General features: G+C 42.8%; 1 protein-coding gene across 3 annotated transcripts in view; it reads left to right on the top strand.

Moving 5' to 3' along the window:
• The first annotated feature begins 358 nt into the window (after positions 1–358).
• The window catches only part of SLAIN1 (SLAIN motif family member 1), a 73,008-nt gene continuing 54,629 nt past the window's right edge, over positions 359–18,737 (top strand). For 2 of the 3 annotated variants that reach the window (XM_045012293.1, XM_045012285.1), the window contains exons 1-2: positions 359–1,162; positions 5,345–5,484. In XM_045012293.1, coding sequence (XP_044868228.1) covers positions 657–1,162; positions 5,345–5,484 — 646 coding nt within the window. In that variant the 5' untranslated portion in view covers positions 359–656. Of the gene's footprint in view, positions 1,163–1,860; positions 1,953–5,344; positions 5,485–18,737 lie in introns of those variants that run through there. The other variant, XM_045012301.1, reaches the window with a different exon arrangement.

Below are 18,737 nucleotides of genomic sequence, written 5' to 3'. Positions count from 1 at the left end.
TAATAAATAATAATAAAAAGCGGTGTCCTCCCTAGCAGGTCCATTGAGGGTGGAAGGTCCAGGGGCTAGATGCAAGGGCGCGGGGGCGTGGCGGGGCACAGAGTGTAGATCGGGGCAGAAGCTGGGTCAGAGACAGATCTCCCCACGATATTGTTTTGTGCCCATGATTCAACAGCTGATGTCAGTGTCTGGGGTGTGTGTGTGTGTAGGGAGGGGGGTAGGGATATAGGAGCCCCCCTTCGGGCACTGGCTGCAACCACATCAAAGCCTAGGTGGGTGGGTGGGTGGGTGCGTGGTGGGGGGGGGGGCGAGGATGCTGCCGGGCGTGGCTCCCGCTCCCCTGCCTCCCGCTAGCCCCGCTCCTCCTCAGGCGCTCGCTTTTTATCCCCCCGCGGCTAATGGCTCGGGAGCCGGGCCGCTCTTTGTTCCCATTGTGCGGGTGCCTCTCCCGTGCCAGCGTGGGAGGGGAGCCCCCGGGCTGCGGTGTCGCTGCTGACAGGAGGCGCAAGAGCAGCTGAGGCGGCTGCCGCCGACCAGGCTGAACGCGAGCCGCGAGCTGCACGGGGCGAAGCCGCAGCCGCCGCCAGTCGCAGGAGCAGGGGAGGAGGCGAGCGGCCGAGGGAGCCCGGCAGCGAGCAGGTGCCGGCGGGGCGGGGATGGAGGCTGCCTGGCTGCAGCCGCCGGCGATGGCGGAGGTGCAGGCGGCCGGGCCCGGGGCGGGCTCGGTGGTGAGCGCCGAGCTGGAGGTGAAGAAGCTGCAGGAGCTGGTGCGGAAGCTGGAGAAGCAGAACGAGCAGCTGCGGAGCCGCGCGGCGGCCGCCGCCCCTCCGGCCCCGGCCCCGGCCCCGGCCAGCCCGCACCTGCTGCTGCTCCCGCCGCCAGCCCCCGCCATAGGCTCCCCCGCAGCGGCCGGGCTGGCCCCGAGCGGCAGCCCCGGGGCCCTGCGCATGCCGAGCCCGGCGCCCACTCTCCTGTGCACCGCTAGCCTGGGCCCGCCGGAGCCCTTCGTCTATTTCAAGCCCGCCCTGGCTGGCCTGGCCGCGGCAGCAGGAGGCGGGCAGGAGGCCGGGAGCATCCCCGCGGCGCGGGCAGCCACGGTGCTGGACGAGGTGGAGGTGCTGGACCTGGAGGACGGTGACTGCAGCCAGGACGAGGACACATGGTACATACCCCCCCCCCCCGATATTGTCTGAGCGCCCCAGTCCCGGGGCTGGCCGCCCCCGTGCCCCAGGGCAAATCCCCCTCCCCGGGAGCACCAGGGGCCTTGGGAGGGACTGGACAGCAACGGGATCCCGTGCCCGTTAAGCATGGAGAGCCCGGCTGTAATAATGCAGCCTGGCTAAGTGCCCCCTCCCCCAGTCTTCCCTAATTCTTACACAGCTGGTGCTTTCAAGTCACTGATTAGCATTAACCCTAAAATCCACTTGATCTTGTTTTGCTGAATCTTAAATCTGTTTTTTTTTAAACGTGTCATCTGGTTGGTGTGATTAACTCTCTCAGTGAAAAGGGGCCGTTTCTGAGACCTCTGTTGGCTCCTGCTTCTCAAGTCTTAGAGTTTATCTCCTAATCACCCCTTTATGCTCCATCTCCTCTGCATGCCTAATTTCAAGCCTATCTATATCCCTTGGGAAGAGCAGGACTACAGGCCGTCTCTGCTACTGTAACCTACTCAGTAATGATCCAAAAACCAGGGACCAATATTTTGCACTGAATTTTATTGTTCCTACTAAGCACATTTATCATCCTTGCTCACCTCTCACACTTGACTGAGCTTCTAAGATTTGGTGACCTCACTAGCCATTCATTCAGGATGTTAAATTAACACTGTCATAAATGTGGCAATTATGAAGTGGTAGATGTCAGGAAGGAAGATTTAAAGTGAAAAATCTGGTTTAGGTTAAAACCCAACTGGGTAAAAAATAATGAAAAGATGTTACTGAAGACTCTGGCTGGTAAGTATATTGGTTTTTAGTCTTGATACTAAGGCTTTTGTTGCTTCCTTTAAAATGGATTTACTACAATAATTTTAGGAAGGACTAAGAAAGAGATTACAACCTTCTTTAAAAAATAAGGAATGCTTTCAGTTCTCCTTGTACTGGCTATGCTCTCCTTAAAATGCTACCCTCTCTTAAGTTGAATTTCAGTCCCCAGCGATATAGGAGGGCTTTGGACTTTTGGGCATTGTTGTGCAGTTATATTGTTCAAATACATACATGGTTCCAGAATAACGTATGAAATATGTTTCAATAAACTGGAAGAAGCAGAAAATGAAATCGAACTAGGGGGATATTTGTGGCTGTTTGTTTATGCCCAGGAAGGGAAAATGATAGAAAGAGAGATGCAGTGTTGTGGTAGCTCTGTTGGTCCCAGTATATTAGAGAGAGTGTGTGGGTGAGATAATATCAAAGAAGAGCTCAGTGTAAGCTCCAAAGATGCTTTCTCTCTCTCTCTCTCTCTCTCTCTCTCTCACCCCAACATAAGTTGGTTTGGAAAAAGATATTACCTCACCAACTTTGTCAGACCAAACATACTCAGAATTGTCTAGTGTCTTGTAACTTGTATATCTCAACAGCTTGTGTAGTAATCCTCAAGAGCGCTAATAAATATTACAGAAAATGACATTTTAAACGTAGTTGTAGCTCAACTGTATTAAAATATGTCAGTGAGAAAAAGAATGTTATAATTATGCTAAAGAGCCATATATTAGCCTGGGTGTCTGTCCAGGTGATAATGTTTCCTTAACACGTTCTAATATAGTTTTTAAATCTATGCAGATAAGGGTATATCATGATATAATGCAGTTGAGCCAGAACCATGTTTAAACATGTTTATTGTGATAGTATAGGTTGGGTCTTAAGATTCATCAAAATGTGATTATCTCTATAAAGATTTTTAGATAACAGGCCTAATTTTTAAAGCTCATCTCTTGGGAATCACCAACAATTGTCGATAGTTAGTTTATTAGTGATTATCATACTTGACTTATCAATACCAGTTGATTCTGCAGATGATTAGATTGTGCTGGACTGTTTGGGGAATGTGACTGGGATGAATCAGTTTTATAATTTCAAACTTCCTTCATTGCTCATGACCGATAATGTGGTAGGGTGTTGTTTCTCTGGTCTCATTTAGTTGATTTGGGGTGACCACTTTGCTTGGTCAGTTGCATTTAATAATGTTTTGTACATGCTTACATTTTAAGGCTGTATTGGATCGGTATTATTGCAAGTCTTGCAGTGCAAATGTCAATTGTGATTATTTATCAGGTTTGGTTTGCTCTTTAGAATGAATTTTGCTATTTGGGGGCAAATTCCACCTATGTATGGTATCACTGGGGACTGAATGTATGTATTGAGGTGCAGAATTTGGCCCTTGGTGTTCATCTGAAGGACAGTTACCTGTTTAAAATTAATAAAACTAAGGCGCATCACATATTTCCTTCAGGGATGAATCTCTAATGACCTGCATTGCTGGTCAGTGGTAGTTTGTCAGTTAGCTGCTGTGGGGTTATTGTTAGTCTTTTGATGATTTGTTAAATCTTTTTTTAAATAATGTGTCAAATCTAGAAAGCCAAAGGCCAATGCAATCCTAATTGTTGACTTTTTAATATTGGGCCCTAACTGCTTTTGTAGTATTGTTCTAAAAAATTGCAGTTCAAAAAGAAAAAATACCCTATGTTACAAAAAAGTAAAAACCTTTTTCCTTGGTTGTCATCCTTTTTGCATAAACATCAAATTATTTAGAACTCGTCAGTCACATATTTTACTTTCAAAATACTGCTGAAAGTTAACAATGGAGCTGAGGTGTTATTTTCAGTACATATGTGGCTCATCATCATTTTTAATTCTGAGGATTAATTGTGTAGCCAACCACTGTATTAAGTGAGAGGAGGTCAGCCCTATTGTCAGACAAATTCAGGCCTGGCACTCTGCTGGAATTGCAAACAAGGGTATCAGTTGTGATGAGGACACTTGTCCATTAGGAGCTGGATCGCAATTTATCTCCCAAACAGTAGGCTACTAAGCAGGCATTACATAGCAGTAGCTCACTACTGAGCTGAGCAGGTTTTGCACCAATAACCTAAATGTGAAGGGCTCTGGGCTGGTCTACACTAAGGGGAAAAATCGATATAAGATACGCAACTTCAGCTACGTGAATAACGTAGCTGAAGTCGAAGTATCTTATATCGATAACTTACCCGTCCTCACGGCGCGGGATCGATCTCCGGGGCTCTCCATATCGACGCCGCCACCGCCGTTTGCGGTGGTGGAGTTCCGGAATCGATATAAGCGCGTTCGGGGATCGATATATCGCGTCTAGATGAGACGCGATATATCGATCCCTGAAAAATCGATCGCTACCCGCCGATACGGCGGGTAGTGTAGACGTAGCCTCTGTCTCTAATTAGTAATCATCTGAGACTTGGTCCCTTTGTCTTGACTTTAGCCTTTTTATATTTGCTATTCACATTCCACTTCCTGGCCGGTGTGCCTTTTTGCCCTACTTTTGATATCCTATTTAAGAGTTTGTATAACCACACTGCTTTAGAAACAAACAGGGTATGATGTCCAGTGAGGAAGCTGAGAGCTGTCAGCAGCAGCTAATGATAGTTCATCCAGGAAGATGTGTGCTTTCCCAGGTGAACCTATGTCTACATGCATGTCAAAATCCGCGAGGACTCCAATAACATTGGATACCAGCTTAGAGAATTTAGCTATGAAAACCATCGAGCCCCCTACCGTGAGGTGGTTTAAACACCAGAAGAAACATAAACTCTACCCCAGGGACACAGGAGATGAACAAATACTCAAATATTCTTGTCTCTGTGGTTAGCTGCCTATTGTATTCCAAACCCAGAGAAAAATAGAACAGCTTCCCTACACTTCTTTTTCTGCACATTGGTTCATCTGGCTGGAACCAGGAGTGTAAAAATCATCATCATCCAGCAAACTTTTTTAATTTTCCAAATCTGTATGTAATGTACAGTATAATATATAAAGTCTTTGTATCATATGGGAGAGATACTGCCTATGAAAACTGTAATATTATGTCAGTTCTGATATGATTGGGTAAATCACTGAAGGAAAGAATGTAAAAGATGTTATGATGAAGTTCTTAAATACAAAGTTAAGCACTGCAATGATTTAATCTACAGTGAGTATTAAATATTCACAGAAAATATTATAAAATCTATCTGGGGTATGTGTACTGTTTATGAAAACTGTACTATTACATCACTTTAGTGTTAGAAACATAAATTCTTAATACGCAGTCAATCAAGTATACAAAAATATAAAGCTTATGTACTGTGTACATGCTAATATTTCTGCATATTTTAATTGAGGTTGTATGTCTCGCCTACTAAGACCCTCACACCGCAAGAGAAATCATTGAGTCCTCTGCAATGGTGTAGACATATTCTGGATCATCCAACTCCTGAGGTAGAAGCTGCAAAACGTTCCCTATGCTTTAGACTGGAACAAGGTAATCCTATGATCTTTTTACTTGTTATATTTCTTTGAATTTCATAACTAATCAGTTAGCATTTGTGCTTGGCATGCAAGTTTGAAGTTTTATATGCTGATCGGTTTCAGCAGCTTTCTGTGTTTAGCAAATGGTAGATGCATAGTTTTGTAATCTAAGTATATACAACTCCCTCTGTTACATGAGTGGCGGCTATATTTTTAGTTTTTGCTTTGTGTGCATTTTTAAGCAATGTCTTTTTCCTTCTCTTCTTTTTCCTCCACTCTCCAAACCCTAATTTTTAACTATTTTATTAATTTTCAGATTAATGTCCCCATTTCCTCTAAATAAGGGCCCATAGACTTTAATGGGAGAAATCTTGGGCCCTAACTTAAAGTATCAATCCTGCAATGAGATGTGCACAAAGCACCTCTGTACAGCACAGAGCCTCATACATTGCGGTGGGACTGCACACATCTCATTGTAGGTTCAGGGCTTTATTATTTATAGGAAATGCAACAAGAAATCTAGATCACAGATAATACTGTGTAGGACTTTCTATTTCTCGAATATTGGGGGGCCATGTTCATTGCTGGCATAAGGTTGCTCAATTCCAATTAACTTTGTATGGAGTTACGTCTACCAGTGGTGAGTCTAGCTCCCTGGGTATACTGCAGTTCTAAATAGAAATCAGCTGCATTATCATTTAATTATTTTATTCATTTGTTGTATCACCCCCCAGACCCCAGTTAGGATTTCATAAGAACATAAGAAAGGCCGTACCGGGTCAGACCAAAGGTCCATCTAGCCCAGTATCTGTCTACCGACAGTGGCCAATGCCAGGTGCCCCTGAGGGAGTGAACCTAACGGGCAATGATCAAGTGATCTCTCTCCTGCCATCCATCTCCATCCTCTAACGAACAGAGGCTAGGGACACCATTCTTACCCATCCTGGCTAATAGCCATTTATGGACTTAGCCACCATGAATTTATCCAGTCCCCTTTTAAACATTGTTATAGTCCTAGCCTTCACAACCTCCTCAGGTAAGGAGTTCCACAAGTTGACTGTGCGCTGCGTGAAGAAGAACTTCCTTTTATTTGTTTTAAACCTGCTGCCTATTAATTTCATTTGGTGACCCCTAGTTCTTGTATTATGGGAATAAGTAAATAACTTTTCCTTATCCACTTTCTCAACATCACTCATGATTTTATATACCTCTATCATGTCCCCCCTTAGTCTTCTCTTTTCCAAACTGAAGAGTCCTAGCCTCTTTAATCTTTCCTCATATGGGACCCTCTCTAAACCCCTAATCATTTTAGTTGCTCTTTTCTGAACCTTTTCTAGTGCTAGAATATCTTTTTTGAGGTGAGGAGACCACATCTGTACACAGTATTCGAGATGTGGGCGTACCATGGATTTATATAAGGGCAATAATATATTCTCAGTCTTATTCTCTATCCCCTTTTTAATGATTCCTAACATCCTGTTTTTGCTTTTTTGACCGCCTCTGCACACTGCATGGACATCTTCAGAGAACTATCCACGATAACTCCAAGATCTTTTTCCTGACTCGTTGTAGCTAAATTAGCCCCCATCATGTTGTATGTATAGTTGGGGTTATTTTTTCCAATGTGCATTACTTTACATTTATCCACATTAAATTTCATTTGCCATTTTGTTGCCCAATCACTTAGTTTTGTGAGATCTTTTTGAAGTTCTTCACAATCTGCTTTGGTCTTAACTATCTTGAGTAGTTTAGTATCATCTGCAAACTTTGCCACCTCACTGTTTACCCCTTTCTCCAGATCATTTATGAATAAATTGAATAGGATTGGTCCTAGGACTGACCCTTGGGGAACACCACTAGTTACCCCTCTCCATTCTGAGAATTTACCATTAATTCCTACCCTTTGTTCCCTGTCCTTTAACCAGTTCTCTATCCATGAAAGGACCTTTCCTTTTATCCCATGACAGCTTAATTTACGTAAGAGCCTTTGGTGAGGGACCTTGTCAAAGGCTTTCTGGAAATCTAAGTACACTATGTCCACCGGATCCCCCTTGTCCACATGTTTGTTGACCCCTTCAAAGAACTCTAATAGATTAGTAAGACACGATTTCCCTTTACAGAAACCATGTTGACTATTGCTCAAGAGTTTGTTTTTCTATGTGTCTGACAATTTTATTCTTTACTATTGTTTCAACTAATTTGCCCGGTACCGACGTTAGACTTACCGGTCTGTAATTGCCGGGATCACCCCTAGAGCCATTTTTAAATATTGGCGTTACATTAGCTAACTTCCAGTCATTTCAGTGTGTTAGATGTTGTACAGTTGTGTAGTTCCTGCTCCAAAGAGTTGATAATCCAGTTTCAAGCAAGACTTGACATGGGAGTTCAGAAAACAATTGGGGGCGTGGGGGGGGAAGCAGGGAGGAGAGGAGAAGTAAGACAAGGTTAATGTTAATAAAGCCAAATAGTTATATAAACTAGCTATGGCTATGCACCTGTAAAGCAAAGCACATGCTTAAGATTAAGCATATACTTGTGTGCTTTGCTGAACTGGAGCCTGAGAGTCTGATCCTCTACCACTGAAGTCCATGGAGTTTTATTATTCACTTCAGTGGGAACAGGATAGGGACCCATATTTACAACTTGGTGTTTTCCAATTTGTTTGAAAATATATGTTTTAAAATTAAATATTGGATATTCCTGGCTATCCTTCAACCTAGTCATACTTAGTTGCTGACTGAATGTGTGTGTGCACACACCTGTGTACCAAAACAGTAATAAGTCTTGGGGAAGTATTTGAAATAGGAGAGGGTAGTGTTCTAATGGATTAGTTCAGGAAGTTTGTACCCTGTCCAACAGTTTACTTAACAAATCTATTGATGATGCATGAGCTGGAAAGGAATCCAATTTAGACTCCAGTTTTGGAAAAAAGCATCACAGAGCAGATTTTAGTTAGTAGTAGTTTTACATTTAAAAAAAAATACAGGTGGAATACAAACTGTCTTCTGCTGCCAGTCTCAATTTTAAATAATAATGTGCAATAGAGGTGGCACTCAAAGGTAAGACTGCAAATTCATAAAAAAGTCATTCACTAAATTGTGTGTTTAAAACCTGTCAGAGATGGGTAATCTTTTTTTTTTCTTCCCTCCAAGGCATTGTTTACATTTACTAGGAAAGTAATTTGCTTTCACATTTTTCTGTATATTTAAAATATAAGTGAATTGCTATCTCTCTGATTTTAGTTTGTACATTTTTCAACATCTGAGAGATCATAGCAAATTTTAATGTATAATGTAATATTTTATTCAAGGCTACCTGTGACAGAGTAATTTTTACTACATATTCTAATTATGGTTATTGCTCCATGAAGTTCTATTATTTTAAAAATAATTTGAGGATTTATATTCTCCTCAAAGGCCATGTGTAAATCTCATTTTGGGAGCTATGTGTTCAAGGAGAGAATTGTCTCATAAATATTTTTATTGCAATGGTTTTATAATAGAATTGTGTTGTTGTTACTAATTAACTACCTTTGCTCAGATATGAATTTTTTTAATTGGGCCATTCCCCTATAAGTAATAGTTTAATCAACAAATGTTAGGTATTAAATATTAACATTCATTTCTAATTGTAACAAGATAGAATTAGGTTTTATAGGAGTCTTTCTCCCTGTTTTGGAGCAGGATGAGACAATTGGAACAATTTAGTAAATCTGTTTTCTAAAGTAAAACTGACATTACAGAATGTTAGTTTTACTTTTCTCATTTTATTCCTTGTTTTGTATCCCTGGCTATTGATGATCCTTTTTATTTTTATATATTACAATTTGATTCTTCCTTAAAAAGTGACTGTGAAAATGGCATTATAGATTTCCATAATAGTTATGTTATCACTTGAAATACATACAGTTTACTCAGTTTAGAGGTAAAAAGTCTTTCCCCCTCAGCTACCAGCCCTTCAAATTCACCGTGGTATCAGAAAAACTAGTTGTACTCTTTCTAGCTTGCACGTCACCACCAGTAGCCCTGATTCAGCTGATGAATATTGTGTATTCAGTGTGCAGTAACAATGTACAAATCTGTACTCTGAGATAAAGTTTGCTGTTGGAGTTTACTTAATAAGTTTGCTGTTGATCCATGAGCTAGAAAGGAATCCAGTGTAGCCACTCATAGCTATCTTAGCATTATAGTGGTAACAGGAATGAAAAGCAGCAAAAACTTATTTTTGCCTGGGCTCAGTTGTTCCTCTGCTTTTCATACAGGCCCCAGTACAGCAAGTTACTTAAGGATATGCCCAGTTTTAAGTGCATGAGTACCGGTAGTTCCTCTGAATCAAAAACTACTCAGACTGGTGTACCTTGGTGAATACAGTGCACAAGATCCAACTGCAGCTCCTGGCTTCTCTTCCTGAGTTTGCACATCACTCAGGCTTGGTAGCAGTCTCTCTTCTATTCTGGGTGTAATGGTTGCAGCTCCTCCTTATAACTTTATATGGGGGGGGTGGTGGGGAAACTGTGCTCATGACGTTTTAGAGGCACTTGGGCCTGAATGCACAAAAGGAGTTAGGACTGGTGATGCTGAGTGTCCTAATGCCTAACTTTTAGGCACCTAGAAAATCACTGTGATTCACAAAGCCTGAGTTAGGTGTCTAGGCTCCCATACAATGAATGAGGAGATCGTGATTCACAAAAGCCAACATGCTAGGAAGGGAGCTGCCCACACTAGCCAATGGGAGATGCCAATGAGAGGGATGCATGCTAAACCCTCCTGCCCGCAAAGGGTGCCTAGGTTTGCCTAGGTAAGCATCTATGCTGTTAGCAAGAGCTAGGGGAGAGGAAGAAGACTCTTAAGAAGTCATTTGGGTGAGAGAGAGAGAGAGACTGACTCACTGACTGACTCTATAATCTAGTGGTTAGAGTGCTCACCTGGGAGGTGGAAGACCAGATCCATTTTCTCTTTATCAATGACTCTCTAATTATTTATCCAGAATGCATCAGCTTCAACAAGGGAGATTGAGGGAGCAGCATATCAGAATAGCCTATAGCCCAGTGCTTAGAGCACTCTCTGGAGATGTGGCAGATCCCTGTTCAAATCCATTCTTCCCCTGAGGGGGACTTGAACCCATATTCCACGTGAATAACTTATAGCACAGTGGTTAGGGTAAGAGGAAAGTCCTCTTCCCCATGCCAGCTATTTTGTGTGAACTCACCTTCAGGGCCTAATCTGTTTGATACCCTCTGAGCATGACTAGCAGATTGGGCCCTAAATGTGATTTAGATGGAAGAATGTCTGGTTTGTGAATCGCTCTGGGGCTTCCGAGAGGGTAGGTGGTTTGGTGCCTACAGTGAGACAGCAGTTTGCATGCCCAGAGGCGAAAGTTAGGCAGCTAGGGAACTTTTACTGCAGAGATTTAGGCTCTGAGTGAGTTTAGACAGCTCCAGAGATCAGTGGGAGCTTTGTGCATCACAGTGGTCCCAAAACGGAGACTTAGGTGCCTAAAACAGAAACTTAGGCACCAAACTCCTTTTGTGCTTTCAGGCCTTGCTACCTTTTTACACTTCATAAATTTCGCCATGTCTTAAGTTAACTTGTTCCACATGTTGATTTGTCAGTCAGAAAATTGTACCACGTGGGTGGAATGGGTCGAACAGTACCTTTCCAGGTGAGATTTGCCACTGCAGTGTTGAAGCCAAAGTACAACTAAAAAACAAATGCCCGAATTCTGTAGTGTATAAGGCTGAGGGAGATGTATGGTTCTGAAGACACTAAGGCCAGTAGTGCCGTCATGACATAGGACGTATTCTAGAGTATTTGCTGATGTTTCATATCTTCCCTGATTATGCAGTTTGATAGCCAAAAAAATCAATCTTTTGGAGGCCTAAACTTAAGAATTGGCAGTAGATCAAAGATCATTTTCAAGCAGGGCCGCCCAGAGGATTCAGGGGGCCTGGGGCAAAGCGGGGGAGCTGTGGCGCTTGTACTCACCCGGCGGCGGTCCGGGTCTTCGGCGGCATTTCGGCGGCGGGGGGCCCTTCAGTCGCTCCACATCTTCGGCAGCACTGAAGGGCCCCCCGCTGCCGAAATGCCACCGAAGACCTGGACCGCTGCTGGGCCAGGGCTCGCGGGGGCTCTGCAGGGCCCGGGGCCTGGGACAAATTGCCCCACTTCCCCCCCTCACTCCCCCGGGCAGCCCTGTTTTCAAGCTATTCAGATAAGACTGCTGAGCCTCACTCGTCATCAAACGTTTATGCTCTATTTGTCTGAGATATGCTTAGCAATGGAAGACTTCCAACTGAAGACTGTTAGAGTTTGGGGCCAGATTTCTAGTGGAAGTTTACACGTGGAGCAGAATTATAAGAATCCTGTATTTTTCCATTCACCTTGCTTTTTCTGTTTTGTGTGTGTTTGTTTCCCAATGGGAAGAATCCTGCAAAATCCTTTCTAACCTAGACAGTGGCATACAACACATACAGTGCCATGCACAGAAAGAGCAATAGCACAAAACAGATTAGGATTGAACAATTCTAGTGAATTGCATGGTGCTGGGGAAGCACTGCATGACTGTCCTTTTGCTGCAGTGGGTGGAAAGGACAGATGAGCAAGGAAGAGACATTCAGAGAAACTCGGAAAACATAGGGTGAGTGTCATATTTTCACAAGAAAACTGTTTCTCTTTGATTCTTTGCTTGTCTGATGGTTTCCTTTTGTCTGGTCTCCAGCTGTTTGTTATCTACTTCTAAATTCGTACCCCCATTTTTAACACTGCTCTTCACCTTTTTGATTCTGTCAAGTCATCAGGACAACATATTATCCTTAATATGTCTGTTTTACATTCTGTTAGTAATGATTGGAGTTTTGGGAAACTGCTATTTAGTACCAAATCCTCTGAGGCGAGAGATGCGATGGGCAAGTTTCCCATTCCCTATGCTGATTTACACCAGCTGATTTACATCAATGGCTATACTGCAGTAAGCATGCCATTGAAGAGCCAAGTAGATAAATTGAAGAACTTAGAGCCACAGCAAGGAGTCACTCTACAGGAGTCCAGTTAGTTTTTATGCAGGGCTTGAAACTCAGCCTTCCATACAGCAGAGCCCACAGGATCTGTGTCATGCCCCAGCTTTTAACAGTTCTTTGGTATAGTGATATGTTCGTGGAAGATTATATTTTGGAGATGCTCCCTTATAAGGGACAGTATTATGAATATAGGAATTTAGAGATATGCATTGGAAGCTGGGATTGAGAACACCGTGTAGCTGTGCACAGCAATTCACCACAGAAGTGCTCTTAGTTTGTTTTTATTAAAAGTGTTATTCCTTTCTCCTTCACTGGTTTGTTGATTAACCCCAAGATCTTTACCTTGGAGGAACCCCTCCAAGGGGGTCTCACTCTTCCTTAAGGGTAGGCCAGACAGCCTCAGTGCCTCGGAGACTCAGCCTCTGGAGTCCAGAACTCCTGTTTCACAATGTGAGCTCTGCCCAGTGAGTCCAACTGACATAAAGTCTCTCACCAGGAGTCTTATATACTTCAGGGACCAATGCACCTCTGCAGTTATTTGTAGTGACACCAGGAGGCTTTTCAAAATAGAGTAGGTTTTATTAGTGAACTGGAACACAGCATCAGGAAGTCCTTAGGTTAGCATAGAGAAATTAAGGTTTGGGGCACCTGGTATTGGCCACTGTCGGAAGACAGGATACTGGGTTAGATGGACCTTTGGTCTGACCCAGTATGGCCGTTCTTATGTTCTTAAAGGTTAAAACGTAGTCCATTGTGGCCAAGCCAGCATTCCATCCAGCCAAGCTGCTGTGGAAGCCAGTTTTGGCCCTCTTTGTCAGTCCCATGTGAGAGCTCATGTCTTTCCAAAAGCTAGCTGTATTCCAGCCACTTGACACCTTTCAGTCCGTTGTCCAACTCCTGTAGGCCCATACAGAGTTCACATGTTCTGCCTGCTGAAGTTTCCTTGTAGTTGGTTAATTGTTCAATCCTTGGGACTCCCATTGTCTTTGCCGTTTGGATCCTCCTTTCAGGGCTTTGGAGCACAGCCCGGAGCTGGAGCCCGGAGCAGTGGAGCTGCAGGTTTTTGTCTGGAGCTGGAGCGGAGCCGGAGCACAGCTCCAAAGCCCTGCCTCCATTAATATGGGTCAGTTTCAGCCAGTCCTTTAATGACCCATTCATTCCACCCCAGAGAGTTGTGGCATGACACCTCCTGTCTCCTTCTCTGCTCTAAGAGCAGCTTTTTAACCCACTGCACCCAAAGGGAAACAGTGCAAAGTACAGAGGGAAACTGAGGCACACAGAGGAATAATAAAATTACAGAAAACTCCCACTTTGTCACAATATAAAATACTATTTAAAGCACACAGTTCATCCTAGATTTGTTCTCTTTTTAAGAAATGTTGCTTCAGCTGTTTAAAAACAATAGGGTCCAATCTTGGTTCTGTTGAAGTCAGTTGTGGAAGGTTTGCTATTGCCCACGGTCATCTTTTGTAGTCTCTGTTTTTTGTTTTTGTAAATGATAGGAACAGTACTTAGTGTATTATAATGAATAATGTGCCTCCAAACTAAAAAATACTGCCTGTGATCTTTTGAAGGGATCTTTTGAAGGGAAGGTGTATTATGACACTGAAACAACTATTCAGGAGCTTGTTTCCAATGGCTTATGATCTTGCCAGAACCTCTCAATTAAATTACAGACTTTACCTGCATAAATATAGTAACACTATGTTGTGTATCAGTTGAGGTTGGCCTGAACATAACATACCTAGCATAAGACTTCAAAAACAAAGATATGAAAACTTAAGCCATCTAAGGATATGTATTGTCTATTCCTCCATCCAGAGACACATACACCTTACCACTAGCATGACCAGACAATGTACCATCACTAGCACAACCACAATGTACCACAACCATAATTTAGTTTGGATGCCAACCTTTCAGCATGCCATTCATCAAACTTCTTGCCATCACAGAAACAGATTCTGCCCCTCCTCTCACCATTATTCCTTCTTTACAGTTCTGTGAAACCACACTCAGGTAATCACACTGCACTTCATATAATTTTGACTCTTTAAAATACAAGGCAATATTTGTGAGCTATTAAACAGTTTAATGATATGATAGCTCTTTGACAGCAAAATAGAGCAGAAAATATTGGAAGGGAGCGAGAATTGTATTTTACATGCTTGAACTGAAGCAATGCTGTTTTGAATTGCAAACCATTTTGATTTTCATATAGATTTAATTGATGTTCTTTGAGACATCGGGGTGTAAAATTTTATGGAACTCAGGAATTGATTGAGATTTAATGCCATTTTATCATGCATATTTTTCATATGAGATGGAGATTGGAATCTTGCGTAAAATGTTTTCAGATTATGAAGAGTAGTGTGCTGAAGCATGCAGTTGTCAAGGTGGTTGTTTCCATCATAAAGAATACAGAGAATATAATTGTAAAGCTCTAGAAGCAATTGAAGAAGCTGCAAAACTGATGCAGTTATTTTATTTCTATGGATCTGATACTGAGAGATACTGAGTGCCCTCAACTCCTATCAGTATCAGCATTGGTGCTCAGCATCTTGCAGAGGCACTCCACATCTTGCAGAACTGGGCCTGTAGTAGTCTCTTGCGTAAATGCAAGGTCTTGTTCTCCAGGCACACACTATCTTTTCAAACATCTGAGTCATCTCTGCTTAGACTTCATTAATTTGGGAGACCCATTTACTGCACATGCATAATTCCAGTCAGTTATTGGAGTTTTCACAAATGCTATATTACTGGATTTTTAAAAGCAACTATTGAAGCTGTTTTGCTTATTTTATTTATATGAAAAACTCTGTCCTTTGATTTCTGCGTAGAGACCCTGCCTGCAGGTGTCGCCCCCGCGGCTCCCGTTGGCAACAGCTCTTGGCCAGTGGGAGCTGCAGAGCCAGCACTCGGGTAGGGGCAGCGCGCGCGGAGCACTCATGGCTGCCCCTCCACCTAGGAGCCAGAGAGAGATGCCGGCAGCTTCCCAGGAGCCACGCAGAGCTGGGCAGGTACCCTGCCTGCCCTGCTGTGGGCAACCAACCAGACTTTTAACGGCCCAGTCTGCGGTGCTTACCGGAGCCGCTAGGGTCCCTTTTAGACCGGGTGTTCTGGTTTTCGACCGGACACTTGGCAACCCTAATAAGAAATCAAAAGTCCAAGTTTAAAAACATTCTTGGAATCTCTATTTGGGCATTTTGTGTGGGAGGCTGCAGAAATCTAATATGACTGTCTTACACTGATACAAAGCTGATAATTTAGATCTTATTTTAATTTGTGTTTCCATGATGAAAGACTGTGCAAAGCCATACTAGACAAAGACAATGGGTTAGATTCACTGGTACACTCTGGCCACCTTGACCTCTCCAGGAAAGTAAAGCGTCTGTAAACCTAGCTTATCTGGCTGGTTAAGAAGTTATATCTGCCTTGCAACACCAGTGTAGTTCAAAGCAGGCAGAGTACACTGGTGAATCTGATCCATTAATTCTAGTTCTTGTGACAGCAGGGGTTTTAATCACCTTTTATAGCTGCAGAAGATTCCTCCTCCCTTACCTTGCATAACTAGTTCTGCTTGTGCCTGAAGTTATGTTCTCTGTACAACCATGGAAGTAGGGTGTTGGTTTGATGATTTAACTATTTGTCCTCTTTCTCGCTATATTTCTCTGCTACTGAGTTCTTCCTAATCCACTTCTCTCTGCCTTTCTGCTAGGCCTTCATGGTATTCTTGGACTACCATTAGTACTCCACATGTTTCTCCAATCCTTGATAGAATGTAGGTATTTTGTAATGGGGTGCTAAATACTGCTACCTTGGGACTATGATTGAATTATTAGAGTACTATAGAACTTTTAGGGTGTTAACAGTAATACTATGGTACTATAGCATAACTCTATGCAGAACAGAGATGCTATTGAAGTTTGGAAACAGTATTAATTGACATATATTTTTATTTCATCTCAAGTTATGATTTAAAGGTCTTGCTATAAAAAGCACAAAAATATTTCTATGCAGGTTTAGAGGTTGATGGCTGTTTTATAATCTTTTTCATTTTAAAAAAAAGTCATGGGCATATAGTTGGCAAAAAGGACATGTGCTGTGATAAGTGAAGAAACTTGAACATAGTAGTTCCCATTCTGCAGTTAGCTTTTGTAAATGCAGTCTAACTCAGGATGAAGCCATCTTTAGAAGAATTAAAGTTTTCCTGGGGTTCATTTGACCAGTCCTTTGTGTAATGGCAGTGTTGATTTCCTGCTTTCTATTAGTCTTGCATGCAGCCTAGGATTTAACTTGTCAATACTCAAAAGTTCTGATGTGATGTGTTTTGGCAGTGATCATCCATCCAGTGATGTGAAAAAAATTCTAAAATATCAAGAGATAGATTTAAAAAAAAAATCAGAATCCATGATTCTCATGTCAGACTTTGCAACCTCTAAGCTGAAGGGGAGAGACTTCATTTCAAGTTTATTTTGGATTTTATAAAAATAGAACCTCCATGCAGGGGAATTTTGCCTTATGTCCTTTTGGACTATGTTGAGTTCTTAGAGACGCAGGAGAAGGGAAACGAAAGCAGGGAGTCCCTGCAGCACCACACTAGGTCAGGAGAGAGTGCCAAAGGACAGCATGCTCTATGACACTAAGCATTTTAATGTCATTTTGGGTTTGACCACTAGAAAATTCTCCTGACATTTTTGTACTATCGATGTGACTTCTTCACCTTGGCACAAGATAGCCTGTGTCACATGGATGATCTAAATGATGCTAAATGACTTTTTTTGTTTCAGTTTTCACCAAAAAGTTTAGTAGTAGTAGCAACTGGACGTCTAACATAGTGAATGCCAGTGAGACTGAGGTAGGATCAGAGGCTAAAAAAAGGAAAACAAATTAAAAATTCCTTAGACAAGTTAGATATCTTCAAGTCACCAGGGCCTGATGAAATACATCCTAGAATACTCAAGGAGCTGACTGAGGAGATATCTGAGCCATTAGCGCTTATCTTCGAAAAGTCATGGAAGATGGGAGATATTCCAGAGGATTGGAAAAGGGCATATAAAGTGCCCACCTATAAAAAGAGAAATAAGGAAAACCCAGGGTATTACAGATCAGTCATCTTAACTTGAATACCCAAAAAGATAATAGAGCAAATAATTAAGCAATCAGTTTGCAGACACCTAGAAGATAAGGTGATAAGTAACAGTTAGCATGGGTTTCTCAAGAACAAATCATGTCAAACCAACCCAAAAGCTTTCTTTGACAGGGTAACAAGCCTAGTAGATGTGGGGGGAAGTGGTAGATGTGGCATATCTTGACTTTTGATGCTGTGTCGCATCATGCATGACCTTCTTATTTCCCTAGTTTGTTTACATAACCTAGATGGAGCTACTGTAAGGTGGATGTATAACTGGTTGGAAAACAGTTTCCAGAGACTAGTTATCAGTGGTTCACAGTCAAGCTGGAAGGACATATAACATGGGATCCCACAGGAATTGGTTCTGGGTCCAGTTCTGTTCAATATCTTCCTCAGTGATTTTGATAATGGCACAGAGAGTACACTTATAAAGTTTGCGAATGATACCAAGCTGGGAGGAGTTGCAAGTCCTTTGAAGGATAGGATTAAAATTCAACATGATCTGGACAAACTGGAGAAATGGTCTAAAGTACTCCTCTGTACTTCCAACTCCTCTGTAGACCTCCCTGGGCCACTTCCCTGTGGCCCCCAGCACCCTCTTTGTCCTTGCCTCAGGGCCTCAGCCTGCAGATTCCTGCAGCCTGCCAAGAGCAGCCTTTAGCTCCTTGGGTCTTTGCCTGCAGCACTGCTATTTCCAGGGTGCTTGCTACCCTCCACCTGCAAGGCAGCCAGTCCTCCTCCTCAAGTTCTAGGGGGTGACTGAAGGTGTTCTGCTTCCCAGCCCTTCTTATATGGGCAAGTATGGCCCTGATTGGCTGCTCCTTGCAACCCCTCCCTAAATGGCTGCCTCCTGCGCAATCATCCTAGGGCTCTATTAACTCCTTATGGGCCAGTGTGGGCAGACGCCCCATCACAAACAGGAATAACATTCCGGGATGTATTAGCTGCAGTGTTGTAAGCAAGACGTGAGAAGTAATTCTTCCGCTCTACTTAGGGTGACCAAATGTCCCGATTTTATAGGGACAGTCCCACTATTTGTGGCTTCCTCTTATATAGGCGCCTATTAGCTCTGTCCCAATTTTTCATACTTGCTGTCTGGTCACCGTAGCTCTACTCC

This window comes from Mauremys mutica, chromosome 1 (genome assembly GCF_020497125.1).
Source record: "Mauremys mutica isolate MM-2020 ecotype Southern chromosome 1, ASM2049712v1, whole genome shotgun sequence".
Classification (NCBI taxonomy): domain Eukaryota; kingdom Metazoa; phylum Chordata; order Testudines; family Geoemydidae; genus Mauremys; species Mauremys mutica.
Note: the sequence above shows the minus strand (reverse complement) of the source record. Positions and strands in the feature narration are given on the sequence as shown.